The 23,666-nt window shown below is 35.8% G+C and overlaps 3 protein-coding genes and 2 long non-coding RNA genes across 8 annotated transcripts; 1 reads left to right on the top strand and 4 right to left on the bottom strand.

Annotated features, from left to right (window-relative positions):
* Nucleotides 1–2,879, top strand: asgrl1 (asialoglycoprotein receptor-like 1). Of its 2 annotated transcripts, none has more exons than XM_026259346.1 (8): nt 1–114; nt 548–631; nt 924–1,007; nt 1,149–1,226; nt 1,405–1,443; nt 1,935–2,074; nt 2,160–2,272; nt 2,358–2,879. In XM_026259346.1, the coding sequence occupies exons 2-8, from the start codon at nt 550–552 to the stop codon at nt 2,521–2,523; spliced, it is 702 nt and encodes a 233-aa protein (XP_026115131.1). In that variant the 5' UTR covers nt 1–114; nt 548–549; the 3' UTR covers nt 2,524–2,879. The 2 variants fall into 2 exon arrangements, with proteins under 2 accessions (XP_026115131.1, XP_026115132.1); XM_026259347.1 differs by lacking the exon at nt 1–114 and adding an exon at nt 290–407.
* A 331-nt stretch (nt 2,880–3,210) lies between these two features.
* pla2g1b (phospholipase A2, group IB (pancreas)) lies at nt 3,211–5,142 on the bottom strand. The gene is made up of 4 exons (XM_026259348.1): nt 5,048–5,142; nt 3,948–4,098; nt 3,520–3,653; nt 3,211–3,397 (listed from the first exon to the last, which is right to left on the bottom strand). Exons 1-4 carry the CDS (start codon nt 5,094–5,096, stop codon nt 3,276–3,278), a joined length of 456 nt encoding a protein of 151 aa, XP_026115133.1. The 5' UTR covers nt 5,097–5,142; the 3' UTR covers nt 3,211–3,275.
* Nucleotides 5,143–5,740: 598 nt separating this feature from the next.
* On the bottom strand, nt 5,741–7,421 carry LOC113093782 (uncharacterized). The gene is made up of 3 exons (XR_003287900.1): nt 7,289–7,421; nt 6,015–6,394; nt 5,741–5,892 (listed from the first exon to the last, which is right to left on the bottom strand). It is a non-coding gene; the product is annotated as an uncharacterized LOC113093782 (long non-coding RNA).
* Nucleotides 7,422–9,746: 2,325 nt separating this feature from the next.
* On the bottom strand, nt 9,747–15,219 carry prkab1b (protein kinase, AMP-activated, beta 1 non-catalytic subunit, b). Of its 3 annotated transcripts, XR_003287897.1 has the most exons (9): nt 15,074–15,219; nt 13,749–13,893; nt 13,469–13,620; nt 11,963–12,056; nt 11,755–11,869; nt 11,541–11,674; nt 10,724–10,792; nt 10,120–10,318; nt 9,747–10,063 (listed from the first exon to the last, which is right to left on the bottom strand). XR_003287897.1 is itself a non-coding variant. In XM_026259326.1 (8 exons), the coding sequence occupies exons 2-8, from the start codon at nt 13,887–13,889 to the stop codon at nt 10,241–10,243; spliced, it is 783 nt and encodes a 260-aa protein (XP_026115111.1). In that variant the 5' UTR covers nt 13,890–13,893; nt 15,074–15,219; the 3' UTR covers nt 9,747–10,240. The 3 variants fall into 3 exon arrangements, 2 of the variants coding, with proteins under 2 accessions (XP_026115111.1, XP_026115112.1); XM_026259326.1 differs by having other exon boundaries at nt 9,747–10,318; XM_026259327.1 differs by having other exon boundaries at nt 9,747–10,318; nt 13,749–13,896; nt 15,074–15,209.
* A 1,104-nt stretch (nt 15,220–16,323) lies between these two features.
* Nucleotides 16,324–20,190, bottom strand: LOC113093766 (uncharacterized). Its single transcript, XR_003287898.1, has 4 exons — nt 20,030–20,190; nt 19,618–19,636; nt 17,607–17,741; nt 16,324–16,878 (listed from the first exon to the last, which is right to left on the bottom strand). It is a non-coding gene; the product is annotated as an uncharacterized LOC113093766 (long non-coding RNA).
* Nucleotides 20,191–23,666: the final 3,476 nt, after the last annotated feature.

Below are 23,666 nucleotides of genomic sequence, written 5' to 3'. Positions count from 1 at the left end.
TGCTCTTGGAAATGGTTAGGAACGGTTGCGTAAGGACAGAATGACAAAAAACAGCTATCAGGACACTGACCGCAGACAAGGAGAGAGAGCCAACAGAAACAGCCACTTTAAACAGTAAGATTTATTGCACTTGACATTTAGACCTTTTGACAGTGAGAGCATTTTAATGTATGGTGCTTCATAGTAAACTCCTAATTTGATTTGGTAGTGAGAATGTTTTACAATTTTGAATGGCTGTGCAAAAAAATGTTTGATGTCTCTTTGATATGGTTTTGTATATTTTGACAGTATCTCTGATGTATGGCATTCTGGCATTCTGCTGTGTTTTTGAACTGAACACACATTTGCATTTGCTCTTCTCCATGTTTGTGATGGATGAAGTTCAGATATAGTTTGTCATTCTAGAGGTTAATATTCAACTGTTTGTCGCATGACCTTGATACCTTGTGTTTAGTACATTCACTCTCTTTATTTACACTTCAATATTTCGATGTTGGGACAAATGTCCCAAAATTTGATGTAAATACAACCTGCTTTTATTCCCCAGACATGGAATCCGTATCATATGACCGGTTTACCACACCTGAGGCAGAAATTAATCATACGGGCCAAAAGTTATTATTTGAATCAGGTAAGAAAGATTTTTATTTTTATTTTTTATGAAAGGGATGTTTGTATATTATTGTTAAAAACTGTGATTTGGAGAAAATGTCGACTCGAAATTAAGAGTAAAGCCTGACACCTTACTAAGAAAGAATAGTTAAGTGTTTCTAAATTTCTAGGAACCAGATAAGCCAGTGAAATACCATAGTAAATCCTTGTTTGTTAAATGAATGCTGAGACTCCATGATCATTCAAAATGCAGTTTCCGTCTAAGTTTGTCCCATATTCTTACACTTCAGCTTATTTCTTCTTTCCTACAGGTAGACAGAACAGAAAGATGTACATACTGTATGGTGTTCTTGTCCTTTATGTGTTCATACTGACGCTGGCTGTAGGAATTAAAAGTATGTTGTCTATGTTTTCTTCCACCCCACTAATTTGTCAAATTTAGCCAAACCTGTTGGATCCCTCTCTATGCAATTTTTATTATTTGTATTTTTTTTTTTTTACCATAGAGTTTGTTTTTGATTTGTGATTCTTCAAAGTCTCTCAGGTCAGCCAAGATGTCACTGATCTTAGACTTTCTCTGAAGACCCTCGATGCCCCCAAAACTCTGCAATTTGGTAAGTAAAGGCCAATTTTTCTGTCTTTTGTAAATTAAAATTTTATGTACAGTATTTGTAGGCTATCCTTATATAAACTAAATGTAATGTACTAAAACTACCTGTAATATCAATCTTTTGTCATTTCTTTTTCTAATTAATTAATTTATTTATTTATTTATTCATCTTTTTCTCCCAGAAAATGCTCACTTCTCTGAGCGTGTAATGCCGGTGAAAGGTGAGGCTCTTCATGACTTGCAGTGAGCTCCGAAGTCTGAAACCACTACTGAGAATGCTACTAAGCTCTCCACTTATATAATTGAATAAAAAGATCATTACAAAATATATTATTAGAATAACAGTTGAATTTAGTTTCTCAGTATTTGAACATAATGAACTCCACAAGTTTGTGCCGAACCTTGCTGATCATTTTCTCCAGAATAATTTGAGATCATCCAAAGAACATTTTGAGCTTGATAACAGTCACATGATCAGTGTCACAAATGTACTTGTCTGATTAGTGACCTAGAAATAGGGCAGCAACTTCTTCCTCTTTATTCATGTCACATTAAAACTTTTCAAAAATAAGATTTCCAGGTTTAAATTAGATAATGGACTCAGACTTTTGGACCCCATATGTCCTGATTTTTACTTCTTAGCAAATTGTTTATATTGGACTTGGAAACCTGCCTGATTTTAGATTTATTTTGATAATGTGTGTTTGTACAGGTCCCTGTAAGGAAAACTGGGTGTTTTATAAAGACTCATGCTACTTTCAGTCTTCAATAAAGAAGAACTGGCAAACTGCTGAGAAAAGTTGTGTGGAGAAAGGATCACATTTAGTGGTTGTCAATGACCTGGCTGAACTTGTAAGGCAGCAACACACTACATCATAATAATCTGTGGGTGTCTTTTTTTGAGGTTAAATGTGAGTCTTGTCTCTTTTTAAACCAGGACTTCCTGTCTTCAATCGTGAAGCTGTCTGAGAGCTACTGGATCGGGCTTGTTGAGAAAGAAGAGGGACAATGGTCCTGGGTAGATGGAACAGATTTTAGTGCTTCTGAACAGTAAGAACCCATATAAAATAATGAGAGGAGGTCAATCGGGAAAAACTCCCAAGATGTTTCATTTAACTGCTGATGTTTGTGTAAGCTTCTGGGATGTAGGTCAACCAGATGACTGGGATGTCCGTGTGAATGGTGAGGATTGTGGGCAACTTCACGCTCGGATAACTCTGGAAAGACGGAGGCTGTGGAATGATGCGGACTGTACTCTATCTTACCCTTTCATCTGTGAGGCCAAACCCAAGAGCCACTGACACACATCAACCTCCAACACTGCCAAAAATCACTTTCTTAAGCAGGGTTTCTGTCTCTTTTTTTCCAGTAAAAATATCTAAACTTCCTTAAAACATGATATAATTATTAGAGAACAAGATTGTAGATAATAGACTTGTTAGAGATTTTTTTCCCACTAAATTTGAGCACGAAGCAGAACATTTAAGTTGCTTAAATTTACCAATGGGATAAGACCCAATTAACTTCACTTCAAGATAAAGTCTCTCTTAATATTAGGAATTTCGTTTCTCAGGTGCATTAGACTGTAAAAATAATTTTTTCAGTGTGTACTACACAAAATATTATTTCAAAAATAAATGTGACAGACTAGTATCAGTACAAGTATTTTTAATTTATAAGATTTTTTTTTCCAATAATTGCATATAAATGTACTTAACCTGATTAAGCTGCAAAATATTTTTTGAATCAGTTATCTTTGTCTTTATAAACAAGGTTTAATTGCAGATAGATAAGAATAATTCTTTTTCAAAGAATATATAATAAGTTTCAATAACTGACTAATTGTTTTTACTTGTTTTAAACACAAACTGGATTAAACGAGAATAACTGTTTGCCAGTGGGAAGAAAATGTGAATTTGCTTATCATTAAATAGTGTGTCTGCTCTGAATTAAATATCAGTTGGGATGAACAAAAATAAACTGTTAGATGATATCAGATTGCTGTCTTTAATGAGACTTTAGGGACAGTTTGAAACCTTTATTGAGTTTGAGTTCATTTGCAGTTTTCACTAGGATAGTGCTCGTGTTCTGGGTTGTAACCCGCTTGTGCAAAACATTCGGCTGCTTTTCTGTCACATTCACAGATGAACATCTCACAGGGCCGATTCTTGTCAGCTGCAAGAAACAAAAAAAAAACAACAGATATGTGTCACAATCCAGATACAGTTCAGGTCTCAATTACAAACAGAGTTTAGATAGTCTTCTCCAGTACAGTCTGTCCGAGCGTAGCATCTTACCATTGCAGGTGATTTGTTTTGCCGCTTTGTCACATGAGAATGAATAGACTTCAGTGTAGGGGTTGTCTAAGATACCCCAGCAGTCTTCATGTTGCCATGAGTCAGAATAACACCCATCATGCACCTCACAGCACCTAGAGAGACAGAGAATGAAGTAGACATGATTCAAAAGATTGTTGCCTTCTCTTTTTGATCAATCTTTATTATATTTTAGGATATTTTGTTGCTTGGCTGCTGTAGAAAAATAACTAAAACGTCAGCCAGCTTCAATGGATAAATTGTTACATAAAAATAAATTTGTGCAACATGCAGCTTTGAACATTTGTAAACTATGCACTAAACCTTTCAGCTTGGGAAGGCTGAAGTGTGACTGACTAAACTGATTCACATGATTCATTCAGTGTCACTGTAACTGGTTTAAATCTGACCTGTCCAGTTCATCCACCGGGGTGCCTGAGCCTCCCTTTCCACAGTAGCATCCGTAGTCTGCATAATCCAGTGCCGGCCAGCTCTGAGGGATGGTACAGAGGATCATAGACCTGAACTGCCACAGCGCACGGTAGTCTAGAGTCGCCAGCACTGTTAAAGAGGGAGAGTTTATCAGTGCTTCATACTGATTAGCAATCTAATGATGAAATAAAATCTAAATGCTATGTAAAAAACTATCTTAACCAACAACTGCTCTGTATTTACCACTGTCTAAAAAAGACAAAATGCTTCATAAAATTTTGAATATAGTACATATGAACCATATCAACAAATCTGTTCAACAGATTAGTCAGATACAGTCAAACGGGTTTAAAATGGCACTGAAGGTGACTATGATGAATGACAACTAATTTTTGGGTCAACTGTCCCTTTGTTTCTGACACCATTCATAGTGAACTGCAAACTTCACTATTCAATAGAAGCAGCATACACTATATGTTTATGACCAAAATTAATCTTATAACATTTGTAATTCACCATCTGTTGCAAGCCTATGATGCACAGGGCAACTTTATGAGCAATGTTGCTGTCAACGAGCAACCAGGTGAAACACGGCCCACAGACGGTCTAAAGTATCCAGACAGAAATTTGTTAACCATTCCCAATAGAAAGGTACCCAAGCAACATTGCTCAAATAAAGCTGCACCGTGTATCGTCACCTTTATAAAATATTTTTGAAAGGTGTTTATATGATATGGTTTGTTTCGGTTTCATCCAGTGGTCAGTATACTTTTGAACTTGTAGAGTCCAGGGAGCAAAGGGTCAGTTGTACCACAACCAGTTTAACCAATCAGGTTTAATGACCTATAATAACAGAGTATCCCTTACAGCATTCTCATAACATATTTTATCTATTAAAATATGTGCATTTTTATTACAGTAAGTACTTAGTAGTTAAATTATTGGACTGACTAAATGAATAAATGGTGGTTTGCGAATTATATTCAATAACTCTATATATTAAACATTTGCTTTGCATACATAACAAAATATAATAAATTAAGTTTAATAGTAGAACATATCTTAAGTGTATACTCACAGGAGGGCAGACTCACACTCAGGATGACGAGAGACAGGAAGGTGTTCATGGTGAAGACTGGATGAACAGGTATTAGTGACCAGTTATTTATAGGTTTACAACTTATGTGTATAACCTTGATGGGCGGGGCACACTGATAAGATAACTTTGTGAAGTATACACGTAACATATGTTAATACATTTGCATGCATGTTCACACACAAGCGGCCAAACGTACCATTGTTGAGATTGTTACAGTTTTGTGCAAGTTGAGTGTAATTATATTCACTTATCTATGCAAATGTGTCTGTGTATATGTGTTTTGATCTTTGGGAACGTCAGCATGTGCTTGCAATTTGCACAGCTGGTACAAGATTTCAGTTTTCTCGAAAAAGCAGAATTCCATAAGGCTTGCAAAAATTAGCAAAACAGCTGTTACAAATGCACTTATTTGATTAATGGCCTAGAAATAGTGCAGCAACTTCTTCCTGTTTTTTCATAAAGTTGTTGTTGTTGTAAAAAAAAAAAATATATATATATATATATATATATATATCACCATTCCAATTAATCTCAGATTCTTTATTCTATATCTATATATATATATATGTACACCATTAAATAGTGTGTCTGCTCTGAATTAAATATCAGTTGGGATGAACAAAAATAAACTGTTAGATGATATCAGATTGCTGTCTTTAATGAGACTTTAGGGACAGTTTGAAACCTTTATTGAGTTTGAGTTCATTTGCAGTTTTCACTAGGATAGTGCTCGTGTTCTGGGTTGTAACCCGCTTGTGCAAAACATTCGGCTGCTTTTCTGTCACATTCACAGATGAACATCTCACAGGGCCGATTCTTGTCAGCTGCAAGAAACAAAAAAAAAACAACAGATATGTGTCACAATCCAGATACAGTTCAGGTCTCAATTACAAACAGAGTTTAGATAGTCTTCTCCAGTACAGTCTGTCCGAGCGTAGCATCTTACCATTGCAGGTGATTTGTTTTGCCGCTTTGTCACATGAGAATGAATAGACTTCAGTGTAGGGGTTGTCTAAGATACCCCAGCAGTCTTCATGTTGCCATGAGTCAGAATAACACCCATCATGCACCTCACAGCACCTAGAGAGACAGAGAATGAAGTAGACATGATTCAAAAGATTGTTGCCTTCTCTTTTTGATCAATCTTTATTATATTTTAGGATATTTTGTTGCTTGGCTGCTGTAGAAAAATAACTAAAACGTCAGCCAGCTTTCCACAGTAGCATCCATAGTCTGCATAATCCAGTGCCGGCCAGCTCTGAGGGATGGTACAGAGGATCATAGACCTGAACTGCCACAGCGCACGGTAGTCTAGAGTCGCCAGCACTGTTAAACAGGGAAAGTTTATCAGTGCTTCATACTGATTAGCAATCTAATGATGAAATAAAATCTAAATGCTAAATAACATTTAATATAATAATGAATATAATGAATATAATAATAAATCTTAATCAATGACTGTTCTGTACTTACCAGTGTCTAATATTTTAGGCTTTACATTTTAGGAATATATACATAAGAACCATTTTTATCATATATTTACACTCATACTGTATAGTGCAAACTTCACTAGTCAAAAGAGGCAACATACACTACGACCAAAATTCATCTAATAAAATCTTTAATTCACCATCTGCCTTTTAAAATATTTATGAGAGATGTATAGCAATTTTATGTCAATAGACCATTAATATAAAATTGCTATACATCTCTCATAAATATTGTTTATTGTTTGTGCTTCATCCAGTGTTCCCTACTTGTGACCTTGTAGAGACCAGGGAGGTCTGTTGTGACACAGTTTTTATGACCAATTACTTTTGGTATTTTAAAATTATTATTTAGAGAATTCAAATATGATTATCAGAGTACAAAATGTAAACACAAAACATAGTGTAAATGGGCTGGGCATCCATGTTTTCATAGATTACAATCCACCCTGGGAGTCGCAGCACGTTTTTATTTTATATTTTTACATAGACTCTAGATGTAGTTTTCAATTTACAATTGGAATATCCCTTTAAGTTCTGTTAAGGCATTCTCATTAAACATTTTATCTAATAAATAAGTTATTAGATCAATTATTGAACTGACTAACAAATATTGTGAATTATATTGAATATTTCCATATGCATATATGCTTTGCACACATAATAACATTTTTATAAATGAAAACAGTAAGCTTAATAGTAATAAGTTGAATAGTATCTTAAGTTTACTCACAGGAGGGCAGACTCACACTCAGGATGACGAGAGACAGGAAGGTGTTCATGGTGAAGACTGGATGAACAGGTATTACTGGCCAATTATTTATAGGTCTATAACTTATTTATATAACCTTGATGGGTGGGGCACATTGATAAGAGAACTTTGTGAATTACAAATGAGGCCGTCATGGCCTAATGGTTAGAGAGTCTTGGATTTGTAACCCAAAGGTTGCGGGTCCGAGTCTTGGTACCGACAGGGATTGTAGGTGGGGGGAGTAGGTGGGGGGTGTTCTCTTCCTCCCTCAATACCACGACTGAGGTGAGACCCTTGAGCAAGGCCACAACTGCTCCACGGGTCAATGCAGCAAAAATGGCTACTCACTGCTCCAGGTGTGTGTTCTCACTGTGTGTGTTTTTGTTCACAACGCACTGCTGTGTGTGTGCACTTGGATGGGACAAATGAAGAGCACAAATTCTGAGTATGGGTCACCATACCTGGCCACACTTCATGTCACTACATGTACAAACACAAGCGCCCAAACTTACAGTTGCTGAGATTGTTGAGTGTGTTTATGTACACTTATCACACTGTGTGTGTGTGTGTGTGTGTGTGTGTGTGTGAGAGAGAGAGAGAGTTTTGATCTTTGGGAACGTCAGCATTTTTTTGCAGTTTGCACAGCTGGTACAAGATTTCAGTTTTCTCAAAAAAATCATGAGAATTTGCAAAAGTTGCAAAACAGCTGTCAGCACACAAAAGTGTGTGTGTTTTAATGACCAGAATGAAAGCAAATAACAATTATGATATGTATATGCACATTTAACTTATTACAGGGTATTTTGTTGCTATATAGTGGTGTGAGAGTGACCATAAATGTGGTAAGAGTGATGAGAAAGCTGCTGATGGCGCAAACACTCAAGGACAGATGATTATTGGAGGCGTTATAAGAGGCTTAAGTAAACCATTCCGCTGCAGTCTTGTCACACTGGCAGACAAACATATCACACTCATCATTACTGTCTGAAAGAGAAAAAGAGAAGTTGTATAAAGGAGCATGTTACATTGTATTGAATGTGCCCTTGTAGTGTTCAGCTCTTACTTGCAGATAATGTACAGGGCTCCGTACAGTCTTCCCCATGATTTTTTTCTCCAGCCTGAGATTCTAGAGCTGAACTAGTTGTAACCATTTTCAAAAAGGCCATGGGGATCATTTTAGAGAATGTTCGTATTGCTTTGGATAAACAAAAATGTTTTTAATTTTTCTGTTTTTAAATATTACATGACAATTTAAATATACCAGCCCAAACTCTCTTTTCACAAGCTGTCTTGCACTTTTGAAACATTGTTCTAAACATCACACCTTATTTTAATAAATACATACTTAGCGCCGCTGTCTATTTAGATTTTATCTACTTAAACACATTGTATATTTATCCGTTATAACATAAAAATGCAGCCATATTGAAAGCAGGGTGGTATAAATTCTAAAAAAAAAAAGCTTTAAAATCCTTTTCAACCAGTTGATAACATAATTTTCTCTAATATAATTTCATTTATTATAATGGAAAATAATATGTGGGATATAGTTATAGTTTATGATCTTACTGTAGACAATTCATTACTTTCAATAACAGCACAGATGAATAAGATGTTTTTCTGACTATACTATGTGACACCTTTACATGCTACCCTTGAATCATGATGGTAATGCTAAAGTCGGAATAACAAAGCCAATATTAAGTTGATTTAACAATGACTGTTTCACTAACATGCCTCCAGTTTCCGAAGGCTTCCTCTTCATTTAAATTAAACAACAACCGCTGTTTTTGTTCTGCTATAGCAAGCTAAAGCTCTATGCCAGTCCCTATGACTTGCACCAAATCACTGTCTCTTCTCTAATTAACAGCCTTCCTTTTGTAGAGTTTTTTTTTACTTATTTGCACATGAAAAAGTTGGTATTTAAGTCATCTAGTTTGGTGCATCATATACTTTGCACTGCTCATTGAACCGGTCACACACCTTTATGATTAAGAAAAAAAGACTTTAACTGAACGGTGTATCTCAAAGTAAGAGAGATTAAAGCAAGCCGCGGGCAAACTTATCATACGATTTTGCCAAGTCCAAGTAACAGGTGGCATTTTTCTTTCTCTGCCTATATGCTCCACTTAAACTGATATCAGCTGTTTAGTTGAATTTAAATGAGTTCATATTTTTCAATTCACAATTATTTAATACGGTTTAGTTTTTGACTTTCAAAATTGTCGCCTGGTAACATCACAACAAATCACACTGAGAACTGTCTCAGCCAACCCTAATCATATTTGATCACTGACCAAAGCTATCTCCATGATAACTGTGTAGGGATTTTTATAATATAGACTTGCTTACAGAAACCACATTTTTTTTGCAAGAGAACCTTGAATTACCTTTGTGTAAAATGTGTGATTGTTTCATGCAAACAAACAATACACAAATAATGTTTTAGTGTGCATTTTATTAGCACAGTGGTCCATTCATCAACAGTTATATTATGGTTCACCATTGTATTTGCAGATTTTTCTAAATCCAGAACAACATGATGGGAATGTTCAGATTAAATGTCAAGTCTTTAGTGACATCCCCGGAATCAAGAACTCAAAGAATAGATGACAACAGACATCACAGATGTCCTTTTAATGATCTAGGAGTATTTTGAAATGTATAAACCGAAGAGCTACATACAAAACACTTACATGTCTGCAAGCTTCATAAGAAATGATATTTGTTTACATTTAGCAAACACACAGTTGTGCAGACACTGTAGATAATGGTTTATGGATCAGAAGCTGATTTTCAGAAAGAGACAAATATAAAGTCACATGCGAGTTTGCTGGTGTAAGATAGGTCTGGTCACTTTCTTTGATGAATAACATTTAGCAGTAGATGACTGTATAAGGCAGAAACCAGAGAGAATAGGTTGATGGATTGAGATCATATAGGCTTGTACAGCAGGGTGGTCACATACTTCTTTTTGTAACGGTGCGTTGCACTAAGGACCATCACACCATCCTGTGTGAGGAGAGCAAACAGAGGCACATCAGTGATATCCACTAAAAATGCTGGTCATTTCTACCATATGCAAAACAGAAATTATTAGTTAACCTGAAAATAATAACTAGTTAACTCATATCTATAAAAGTCATATCTATTAATTTAATAATAGTTTTATGGTGCTTTTGTCATTTTTAGAGCCTATCAGCCATTCATTATTTGAAAAACAGCGGTACTGTCATTCTGCTAAACATCTACTTTTGTGTTGAACTGAAGAAAAAAAATGTAAATTAGGATTATTAAATAACAACACTTTCTATAAATCCCAAACATGCATACAGCTGATATGGTTTCCAGGTCACTGAGTGTGTGGACATTGTTAGAGGTTTGTCTTTCTAAAGTGTGTGTAGTTTGCTGCCAGACCTTGATGGAAAGGGCGTACAGGTGGTTGAGCATCACATGGTTTGGTTCAGGCAGCAGTGTTGGGTCACACTGTAAAAGCAGACATGGGAAAGAGTTAGGGAAAGTCTCTGCTTTCAAAAATTGCCCACACTCAGCAATTTCCAACCACAGGCTTGTTATCTTTTCTTATCTCTTTAAGCCCCAAAAAGAACTGCTTTAACTGCAACAATGTATCTGCAAAGAATCGAACTCTTCTCAAATCACTTGCTCAGTTCCATCAGATTTAATGTGCTTAAGAAAACCCAAATGAAAAAGCTTTAATATCCAATTATGTTTACGTAACAGCAATAGTTAAATGTTCCATAAATATTACTAGCTACATAACCAAAACAATAAAAATATATACCATTGTTCAGTTTTTATCACTTTTACAAACAGTATTTATTTAATATTATGAATTCACCTTTTATCACACCTTTTATCATTTAAAATGACTCAATTTTAGTTTAAGTTTTAGTAATTTTGCCTTGTGATTTTGCCATCTGATTTTGTGCATAATAAAAACCATCCAGCCATCCAGAGCGATGAGTGATTTTCTCTTTTTTTTGTTATTTTTTTTTTTTTAGATGAGAGAGACTTATATTGTTAGAAAAGATTTTCTAACAAACAAAAATGGCAGTGTTTGCGAGAACAGGAAACTCTGCCAAAGTGGAAATGAAGCGTAATGAAATACATGAAAACAAGACGGCAAAATGATTCTAGACAGACAGTTGTATAAAGCAGCTGCTTTCATCAGACTGGGTGATCAATGTTCAGCATGTAGCAAAGCGGTCCTTACAGAGATTCCAGTGTCTTTGTTGAGGAGCACCTGCAGCAGGTGTGGTGGGAGTATAGGAGGAGTGCGCAGTTTGTCTTCTGATTTGGTTGAGTAGGAATCCTGATGGTACGGTCCAGGTGGGGAGCTGGATAAGTCTGACAGGCAAAAAAAAAAAAGCATAAAATCAGAACCTGTAGAATATTTCATGAATAGATTTATATGGATTTAGAGTTACCTGACAAGTCGGCACATTTCTCAGAGTCTGTCTTCAGTGCATCAAAAACCTCAAAGTCTGTTTTCCTCACTTTAATAACATTATTCACCACACCTGACTTGTTAGTCACAAAAGGCTAGAAAAAGATAATAATAGAAATATATCAAAGTATCAATGTATTAGGATTATTAGAGAAATGAGAAAAACTATAAGAGACACTTTTTTCCACCTCTTTGGGGTCTAATGTCCAGTGTCCGTCCACATAGAACTTATACTGGTGCTCTCCTTCAGGCAGGTCAATTATGGCCACAAAATTATTATGACTGTAAAAAAGAGAGGACAAAACAATAAGGAAAAGCGAGTTGAAAGTTCTTTCCTTTTTCTACTTATGACGATGACAGTGAATAATGGCCATAAAATCAAAAGGCAGCACATTCTGGAAAATGCCCTTTTGCTTTCAGTAAGAGATCACCTAAGTGTCCACTGTAGTTTCCTGTAAGAGCACACTGAGCCCTAGTGCTGAGCATGTGAAAGCACAGCAAGTGCGGTCTTAATTTTCATGCTTTTCGTGATAAAAGAGGCCAAAACTACAATATCAGAAAGACAGTGTGTCCTAATGCTACATTATAAAAAGCTATGGGAAGTATTTTCTTTTCCCTTTTGAAATTTGTGAAGCTAGATAATTAGGTACAATAATGTGGTTGAAGAAATATTCTGGGTTTGATTCGAGTTAAGCTCGATCAATTTTGTGGCACAGAGTTGATCACCACAAAATCAGTTCACTTACAATGCAAGTGAACAGGCAGATTGAAAAGCAGAAATGTTAAGCTTATTTTATTTGAACTACTGTTCAAAAGAGTGGAATCTGTCAGATCTGCTCACTATGATTATTTATTTGATCCAAAATCTAGTATTAAGAAATCTGTAATGTTGTGATCCATTTTCTATTTTAATATATTTTAAAACAGCCATTTCTCCAGTCTTCAGTGTCCCATGATCCTCCAGAAATTATTCATGCTGATTTGCTGCACAAGAAACACTTATTATTATTATCACTGTTGACATCAGGGGTCTGTTCTTCGTACCTCACTAACTCATTTATCTGGATTTGATCATTGACAATTTGGCATGATCTTGGATTGGTTGGTTTTTTGAAGCTCATCTGGAGTTGCTGTCATAGCAACAGGTCCATAAACTTAAACCTGCTCGGGGGTGTCTGTATAAATTATATGATGTCATTACGTTGCTGTCTTGCCGCCAGCCAGTCGCTGCATTGCTGATTGTGATTTTGAGTATCGATACATAACCCCTTTTAAACCAACCAATTAACCCACAATTATCACAGATAACTCAATCCAGCCAAACTAACCATCAACAACAGGTGCGTTCGAACAGCTGATTTTAGCCAGATCCTGATTAAGCATGATGATATCATCTTGGATGTGATGTACGAAGAACAGGCCCCAGATGTGCAGCTTCATATTTTTGTGGAAACTGATTTTTTTTTTTTTTTTTTCTGACAGAAAGTTCAGAAGAAATCAATTTTTTGACAACTTTATTGTCATACTTGATTAATTGAATGCCCCCTTCTTGAATGAAACTATGAATTTCTTAAATAAAATAACCTTGTGGAACATTCAGCTCTATTACTTTTAAGACAATACAAATACCTCCTGCTGTGTTTCTTGTGCTAACATAGTCTACCATGTCATGCTAATGATCTGTCAGCACTTACCTTTTACTCAAGGGGATTTTGCTTGACCAGTTATTGAAGGAGCCAGACAAGTAAATCTCTTTCCCTGGACCATTCCAGCGGAACACAGTGGGCCTTTCCTCTGGCAGGGCTTTAGCCTCTGATTCCTGATCATGCTGCCAGGCTAGAAACTCCTAGTAAGACAGAGAGAAAGATGGATGAGGTGTGTACAGCCCATCGAAGCAGAGCAGTGAGATATCGCCACAATAAATGAGAAAAGGAACATGCTTCCCAGGTTACTATTTCATTGTAACCACATCACCTTTGCATCATCTGTTTGGAAGAGGTCTCCGTCCTCCACACTGTCCATTAGGATTTTGGGTCGAGCACCATCTTTGCCACCACGGCTCTCTCGCCGCTGTGTCTTCTCCGCTGCGCTTCTCTCACTGCTGGTGTTGCCCATGCTGCTGCTTATTTACAGGCATGTAAATGAGACTCCCAATTCTGAACAGAGCTTTCTTCATAATTTATCTTACTCATAAATACATATATATATATCTTGGAGACGTCTGCAAGATGTATTTTTGAGAGTGTTTGCTCATCTGCAATAGGTCTATATGTCGTTTCCTATCAGATGTCAAGTAGACGTTTAGATGATGTCTTTAAGATGTTTATAATTTAGCATGTATGTAAAACTGACATCTGAAATACGTTTATCGGATGTTTGTTCGCAGCAGATGCTTTCCAGATGAAGCAATCTTTAACAGACATCTTGCAGACGTACCTGTGTTTTCTGGGTTATCATCAATGGTTCGCTCACCAAGATTCTTCAAAATATCTTCTTTTGTGTTCAATAGAAACTCATACAAGGTAAATGATGACAAAAAATCTAATTTTGGGGACGAATATACCTTTACTTGTACCCCAATAATGTTCTTTTCATAAAATCATTTCCAAAGTTTAAATAAATATAAAGTTGGTGGAAGCGCAGATGTTATTTTCGTTTCCCCGCATCATTTCTAAATAAACGCAAGCGAGCTTCACCTGGTAACCATAACAACTGAACGAGGATGCCAGGTGGCCCACAAGAAAAATAGTCATTATTTATCCATTTATTAAATATTTATACACCACATACGAAAAATATATGGCTAGAACCGTATTATAACCGTATAACCACCGAAGAACAGTTCGGCTTCCACGAGACGAAATGCAACAGATGAGGCCGAAAATTATCTTTGTATTTACATGAATTTGAAAGACGTTTATATTTAACGTTACTTAAAAAATAACTCGTTACAATACAGATGCGGTTCAAAAGCAACGTGATTAAAGATTAAAGTAATGTATAACGTTAACCTTTGACCGCTGTTTACAATAAAGTTAACGTAACGTTAAGTCACCATTTGTTTTAGCAGTATGGAGTTAGCGTTACACAGCCGATTCAACAGCGAAATAACCTAGAAATACTAATGAAGTAACGGTAAATACGGTGATGTTTTTTTTTGTTTTTGTTTTTTGCTCGTATTTTGGCATCGCTTTTTCTTTGTTTCAGTTCTTGCGTGCAAGTCTCGCCTACATAAACGACGAGTGTATTTCCGTTTCACCTCGGACTTTGGTAATTCCCCTTATGATTAAATATCTTACCTCTGAAAACTTTATTTGCCCGTAGCCCGCGACTGTTTCTTTTCATAACGCCATTTTCACATTGTCTCACGACGAAAAGGTTAACTGTTAAGCACACCTCTTCCGCCTGCAGCTACCAGCGAGCAGTGTGTGCAGCAGAAAACCAGTGGGAGACGGGGAGAGGTGGAACACGATTGGTTTCTTCTGTAACACGGTGATTTATTTATTTTTTTGCACTGTGTGTATATCTCATTTTTTAAATATAATATTCACATATTTATCAGCTACAAGTGCAATGTAGAAATGAGCATCTTATTCATAAATTACGTAAAAAATTAAAAGAAAAAATAAAAAGAAAGAAAACCTTTAGTTTTGATTGCGTATTTTGGCGCTGTTACACTGAAAATAATGGATTCTATTACAGTAACCAAATATAGACCATTAGGTTAATTTCGTTTAAAGTATTTTAAAAAATGTAAATAAAAACAATAAAGGAAGCATTTTAGTTAAAACAGCACATAGTGTTTTTATTTATTTATTTATTTTTATTTTTTATTTTTTTTAGAATTTTTATAAAATATTTTATTAAAATATTTTAGTATTAATTTTATTTTGTATATTTTTCTAATCTTTATATTTCAAATATATTTTAATATTTTATTTATTTGCTTATTCGTTTATTTATAGGAACTGTTGCATTGGGTGTGTCAAGTGATGGAGTGAGACAGCTGTGTTTGAGAGTCAACACATGTTCACCAGAAGCTTGCGAAATTCTCATGGCTGTCCAGTTTTGCAGTGTCATGATGACATGATTGGCAGTGAGGTTCTGGGATAAGTGGAACTGTTTCTGCGAAGCACACAGACATGGGTGGCAACAGTAATGAGATGAACCTCCAGTACATCTGGGAAAAACATTAGTTAGTAACTGAAGTGAGATTGATGATAGTGACACATGATTACTATTACTATAATCACCCGTACATTGAAGTACTCTAAAAAAAAAAAAATAGTCAATGAAACACGTAAAGTAAATACTACCACTAGTATACCATTGCATGATTAGCTAGTAGATGTTTGCTTTGATGGCCAAGACTGGAGACAGATTAAGTTATATTTAACCAGAGCTGGCTATAATATTTCATATCGTAATACTTAATACTCCAAACGCTGCAGATTGCATTGGGTGTAAAGGTGGAGAAGGAATGTCTAGTGCCGCTATAATCCATTATATAACTGATACAGACACTTGTGAAATTAGTGCATTGAGTCAGTTTATACATTGCATATTAATTTAAATTCATAAAAAAATTCCTGTGGTTTTACATTCACCATTACAACATAAGTTTTATTTATTTTATTTTTTTTTCCTCGTTCTCTCTGTAAAAGCATCAGCTATTTGGGTGCAAGCATCCTTTTAGGACAAATACAATGCTGCTTTAGGACAAATACAATGTACACCACTAAACTACACATTTACAATACTTGATGTGTCATGATACTTATCAAATACAGATGTACAAATGCAGTTGTACTGCCTGCAGAAATAAACAACATCATTCTGAGATGGTATGAATATGAAGTGACTTTAAGTGAAAGCTTTTCTGTAGTTCGGACTCTTGGCCATGCTTTGAGCAAATCAGACACATTCCATTTGAAAATATTGATTACTTGTAAACCTGGGATGGTTCAAGCTCATGGTGCCACCATAGTGTCGCCAAGTTCTGGCTGTAGCTCACAGTGTCCTCTGGCGTTCACTGGAAATGATCACCACCAATTTACAGAGTAGTCTTCCTGTCAAACTGCATTCTCCACTATCAGATTGCAGTCTGTTTAGTTGATATAAAAAAGTATAAAACATTTACTTACTAAATGAAACAAAATGCATACATTATGTTAATAACATGTAAGTTAGAATACAACTGATAATTTAAACAAATAGTTCACCAAAAAAAGAAGTTCAATTTAGTACTGCTCGTGTTGTTCCAAACACAGTTTTCTCTAATGGAACAGAAAAAGAGAAAATCTGGTAAATAAATAGGAATTTTCCAGTCCAGTTAAATTTTAACCACTGCAGTTGGACTGCCATGACAGTGAGTGAATTTGAAAACCAGATCAGTCCAATTTGTTATCAAACCATTTACACTGACTTTGTGAACAGAATCAACTGATTTAATATAAAAGATTGAACTTAAAAGAACACTTTGTTCACAACTTTGGCATCGCAGCTTCCTTTACTGATTACTCCAAGATTTTCTGTGATTAATGAGTTCAATATCAGTCTGTTTCTCATATAAAGTTGTCGTATAATTTCAGAAAACGTGAAATATATCGCTTGAGTCATAAGAATTACTTTATTATACTTTCATGGTATTTTTTATTTTTTTGGCCAGTCCTTCACTTTCATTATACTGAAAACAGTTGCTAGGATTTTCTCCAGACCTTCATATGGGCTTGGAACGAATTAGACATGAGTGAATAATGACTACATTTTCATTTTTAAGTGAACTATTCCTTAAGCGAATCATATTTTCAATATATTTGAGAAGATGAGTACCGTGGTGAAGTGTACAACACAGAAGACCGTTATGATCACAAGGCCAATGACTAGGGAAGCGATTCCCATGTGAAGAGCCTTTCTCCCCAACCGCTGAGCTCCTTCATAGTCTTCTGCATCATAACTGCTTTGAGACTGAATGAGAGAATAGGTGAGAATAGGCACAATTTGACAAAATAACAAATAAAAAACTTGCAGAAATTCATTTGACTGAGGCTTTACAGAAATTCTACTCAATTTAAAAATACATCTGCAGAATATTTGGATAGCAGAATTAGTGACCGGTCTCCAAGTGAAAACTAGATTTCAGTATGTGGCCCATAAAGCAGACAGCAGTGAGGGGCGTAGTGAAGATACCAGCCTCATTTCAGCTCTCTTAATAAGATCAGACAGCAAACTGAGCCTTGGACATACAGCTCGCTCGCACTAAATCACATTTAGGATGACAAAGATGATCTGACTTTACTTAGCTGATTCGCATATTAAAACCAGATTTTTTTCGGGTTTTGGATATTATTTGAGACAAAGCAGGTGGTCTAAACTTTTTATTAGCTGTGAACATCACTAAATGTTATTAAATGTATGCCTAGAACACGAAAAAATATTATTATTATTACTATTATTATTAAATCTCTGCTCTTGTAAAATAATTGTTATGTGTTAACCACTTTTGACAATGTTACAGTGTGCATAAAGCCCCCAGTGTGTCAGAGGGCAGTAAGCTGGTTTGCATGATTTGTGATGCTCATCTGGTTTCTCAGAGGCAGCTGCTGCAGTCAGTGAGCCCTAAAGTTTTAATGTGTAGCAGTGACAGAGTTAACCTGAAACTGGATGTGCTGCTCTTCACAACAAGCCCTTGCACTTTACCCCATTCAGACCCCTCCGCCTCTAGTCTAGTAGTGGCATTTGAAAGCATATATTTGATTGCTGCAAGCAGGGGAACGGTATGAAAGGAATGGGCAGCTGGGGAAAATGACTCATTTTTATGATGCAGATGAATCATAGTTATGCTATGAATAACTGTACCTTAAAAAATATACAAATGATCATATGATACATTTATACCCATTCTGTCTTGATCCGCACCTCCTGATTCATTGTATTATTCTCTATTCCTATGGTGCAGTGCTTAAAACTGTTAGCGTTAACTTAATGTCTTTCATTTTATTTTACATCCATGGTAACAATTATTATTGTTAAAAAGCTTTAAATAATATATATTTTTAAATAATTAAAGTGTGTGTGTGTGTGTGTGCATTTAAAATACATTGTATCTATCAATCTATCTATCTATCTTTAAAAAATTAATACCAGTATTAATTTTATACATGTATTTAAATGTTCTATTTACACACACACACACACACACACACACACACACACACACACACACACACACACATTTACATATTTTTCTAACATTTACATATATATATTATAAGTATTTGCCACCACATTTACAGTCATTACATGATATATATAATATATATTATTAACGTTGAGCTGTATCGATGAGGTCATGGCCTTAGATACCATAAGACAAAAAAGAATGACCATCACTGTTCTTTAATATATATATTAAATTCATAGAAAAAGTAACTTTCTTTTTAACTGACTTTGAAAAAAAAAGAATTACATGTTAGTGGCTAGACTGATCTCATTCTGAGGTCAAAGTGTGAAAAGTCAGATAGGAAACCACTGAAAAAACTTTCCTGTTCATCAACAGTATAAGCATTGGTTGAGAACAATGGCCTGAGAAGGTTCATCATCTTAGCACACCTGCAGGCTGACGTGTGAATGTTCGAGTAGGGGAAAGGGTGTGTGTGAGAGTGTATGCAGTCTTGCAAGTGTGGGAGTGCTACAAAATGAACTTCACAGACACTTGAGGCCTGTCTATTTATAACACTTATATGTCTATCTGGATCTTTAGAACATCAGGTTTAGTCAGATTTCAAAGCCGCATGCATAACACATTGCCAAGTGAAAGACTATAAACCCACAAGAAACATACCTTTTCAGAAAAACACTATCTGCAGATAAAGATAAGACCAAAGATAAACTGCACATTATGATCTATAACATCAGTTAAGTATTTGATTTAAAGGGATAATTCGCCCAAAAATGAACATTCTGTCAATTTACTCTCATGTCACTGCAAACCTGTACTATATGACCTTTCATTCAACAAAAGAAGGTATTTTAAAGAATATTGGTAAGTTTTTTGGTCACCATTTTCTTCCATTGTATGGACAGAAAAAAAATCTCAAAATATCTTCTATGTTCCACAAGAGAAAGAAAGTGATTCAGGTTTGACTGGACATGAAAGTGAACAAATTATGACAGAATTAAAATGTTTGCAACTGTCCAGGTAGATACACTCAATAATAATAATAATAAATAAAAAAAACAACCTTTCTACTCACCATTAGAGAAAAGACCAATGCCACAATGTTAATAGGCCACGCTGGACAAAAGCAAGTGAAAATAGTCAGAAAAATGTAATTTTTCAGTGGTGGTGCCCCCTGCGCCTCAGCACACCTTCCAAAACTGTGGTCCAAACTCCCATCGATAGAGTGGTTTGTCTTTCCATCCGACCGCTGAAGACCAGGACTCATGATGCAGGAGTGTCAAGCACTGCAGAGTTAAGAAGGAGCAGGAGATGGCGAGAAGATTTCCAAGAGCCGTGTGGAGAAGATCAGGAAACTGAATGGAAGACCCGAGGATAAACAAGAAGGCAAGAGCTCATGAAGACACTCATGGGGGATGTCAGATGATTGGGTAAGTGTGAAAGGCGATGGATGAGATGTTGAGTGAGTCAGAGAGGGCTTATGACCTAATTACCACCCGGACTGAACACTATCCCACTTCTGAGAGGGAGAGAGAGAGAATGTGTGCAGGACACTGAAGCAATGTAAGATGTAAGAGGAGAAGCAAGCAGAGAAAAACGTCTGTCTACTTGCCATTATTACCATTATCTAACAAAGGGAGAAGGGAGTGTTGAAGCTACAACTGATACAGCCATATGGATAATGGCCCCAAAATCACATTAAAAAGGCTGCCAAGAAATGAACACTGGCAGTTTTCCCACGGTTTTTGCATGGTACTGCAAGTGAGGGCGTTGTAAACAGCACATCATAGAGAAAGAAAGCTGTATCACACATTACATATGCACAACAGTGCACTGGATGATACAGTGGAAATAAGAAAAAAAAAAATCATTGGTAAAATAATTTTAAAGTGTTCTTGTTACATGTTACATGTACTTACAGTAATAACAGTAAATTATGCATAATGCAACTCTATAATAAGTGCATGCTGTACTTAATTGATTCTCAGTACTTAAGCATATAATTACACTGTAACAAGGAAACCTCAAAAAGTGTAGTCATGTTAGTTGTTTTGACATGTACTTTTTATATTGTAGTTTATGTTATAGTTGTTTCCTTATGGTTTAAACAACATAATAAGTTCATAGGTTTAAATTTAATTACTAAAAGTATCATGTAGTGCAACCATAAGTTAAAAAGGAATATATTTTCTTTACACCTTGGACATGTTCTACTCTCACACACATACATTCTCCTTTCAGATAGATACATAGAAAATATGTATGTCTGAACAAAATATTTGTATGTAAGAGGAGAATGTAGGTTATGTATGTTTGAGAGAGAGAGTGTAGTGGTAACGGAAGGCAGGTCAGCGCGATCAGGACCAACGGGACAGGTCATGATCTGTATGGCTGAGTTTGAAGAGGCAGCCGCAGAAGTATTTAAGCAAGCTATGTAGGATTAAAATAATAATAATAAATTGATGAATAAATATTATCATTGTGAAAATTTTACATGACTTCGTCCCTTGAGCGAGCTGTGATTTAGCATGCAGACACGCAGATAGTTTATTTTTTATTTTTTACATAATTTAGGACGTGAATAAATTGGTTATAGGTTTCAAGTGAGGGACAGCAATACTTTTATATTACTTCCATAACTCAAGATTTAGACTCATTGCGGTTTATTTATTATTTAGTTTTTTAGATTGTTTTGTTGGTTTCTCAATATCTGGCAACGCATTTAAGCATTTAAACAAATGACCAGGTTCAAAACAGCGTGGGCAGTTTATTACTGATAGGATGCAATTTGGTAACATAAACGTACTGATCATCATGAAATATTACCTTTAAGAGAGATGAACTGAAAACGGAATCACACAGGAGAGAAGTCGCACAAGCAGAGCAAATACTAGACAGAACAAATTAATTGAAATACTGAAAGAAAAAACTAATTATGGAATTAGGGTGGGGGTGAATATGGATGTATTTCTGAGGAGGACTGAGGTCTTCAGAAAAGTTTCGATGGCATTTTCTTTTTCTTCTTACATCGTTAAATACACATTGATTAGCGCAGAGCTGCTTGCAGCAATAACTCAGGAAACGCTAGTGTTCCATAAACGCCACCTGCTGTCAGAGATTGAATTTGCATTTTCATCAGAATCAGAAAGAGCTTTATTGCTAAGTGTTTACACACACAATGAATTTCGTCTTGGTGTCAGGAGCTTCCAGTACACAAAGTACAAACATAGTGCAGACATAGATATAATTAAGGTAATAAAACACCAATAATATATTAAAATATATTATATATAATAACTAGATAAAAAAGTTTGTCAAGACAAACTTTAAGTTGGCTTGAGAAAGCCTGACCAGAAAGTCTGACAAAGTTTGAAAAGTTTAAGAAGTTTAAAAAGTTGTAAGTTTGATGGTTTCAGTCTGAAATAGTAAAAAAAAAAAAAAGTTTTAAAAGCATAAAGTTTGAAGGCAATACAGTCTGTCAGCGACAGATGTATCGTTGCTATGTGTTTGCTAAGGGTACCGGGGGTTGCTAAGGTGTTTCTATGTGGTTGCTAGGGTGTTGGTATGCAGTTGCTAGGGTACCCGGGATTGTTGCTAGGGTGTTGCTATGCGGTTTTTAGGGTACCCGGGATGGTTGCTAGGGTGTTGCTATGCGGTTGCTAGGGTACCCAGAGTGATTGCTAGGGCAGTGCTATATGGTTGCTATGGCACCCAGAGTGGTTGCTAAGGTGTTGCTATGATGTTGCTAGGGTACCTGGCATTGTTGCTAGGGTGTTGCTATGCGGTTGCTAGGGTGCCCGGGTGGTTGCTAAGGTGGTGCTATGCAGTTGCTAGGGTACCGGGGTGGTTGCTAAGGTGTTGCTAAGTTGTTGCTAGAATACCTGGTTGCTAGGTTGGTTTGGATAGTTGCTATCAGTGTTTGGGGTAACGAGTTACAAAGTAACGGATTACAGTAACTATTTTACTATTGGTAACTACAGTACTTTACTAGACTGTAGGAACGCACTTTCCTGCGTTACACATGCCGTGTTTGCCTGTGTGTAAAGTTCTGGGCCAGGTTACCCGATAACGACTGATCATAGCGCTTAAACCAAAAAGACAGAGACAGCCGCGGCTAAAAATAACTGTTATTTTTTAATGTTTAATAACTTTTGAACCACTAATCCAATCTGAATGCTTTAAAAAGTGATGTAAAGCAGAGATTTTCCACGTTTCGGATATTTATCTCATTATTATTATTCAGAGGCGCCATAGTGTATGTGATTACGTCATCGCATTTTGACAACATTGATTCGTCAGAAGAAACCATGCTTTCATTCCTCTGAGCCAAACAGAAATGATTGTTGAAGCTTAGTCTCACCTCCGTGCCCAGATTGGGTCAAACTGTCCCATATTAAACCAATAAGTATTCTTTTGAACTACTACTTAACATATTGGTTTGGAAAATGAACGAAAACAAAGTGAAAGTAAAGTCTATCGTGAGTGCATGAATACAAACACACAATAACACATTTGGATGAGGAAACTCTCTGAAAAAGCACAAAAAAAACACTCGACAGAGTACTTTGACATAAAACAAATAAATAAAAAAAAAGGATGAAACAGTGGTACATATCCGATAAAGCACTGGGATTTATGTCTTGGGTCCCGGTAAAATCGATTTTGACACAGATTAAAACCAACAGATGGATTATTTATATTATGTATATTAT

This window comes from Carassius auratus, unplaced genomic scaffold (genome assembly GCF_003368295.1).
Source record: "Carassius auratus strain Wakin unplaced genomic scaffold, ASM336829v1 scaf_tig00215135, whole genome shotgun sequence".
In the NCBI taxonomy this organism is placed as follows: domain Eukaryota; kingdom Metazoa; phylum Chordata; class Actinopteri; order Cypriniformes; family Cyprinidae; genus Carassius; species Carassius auratus.
This window is presented reverse-complemented; position numbering and strand designations above follow the sequence as displayed.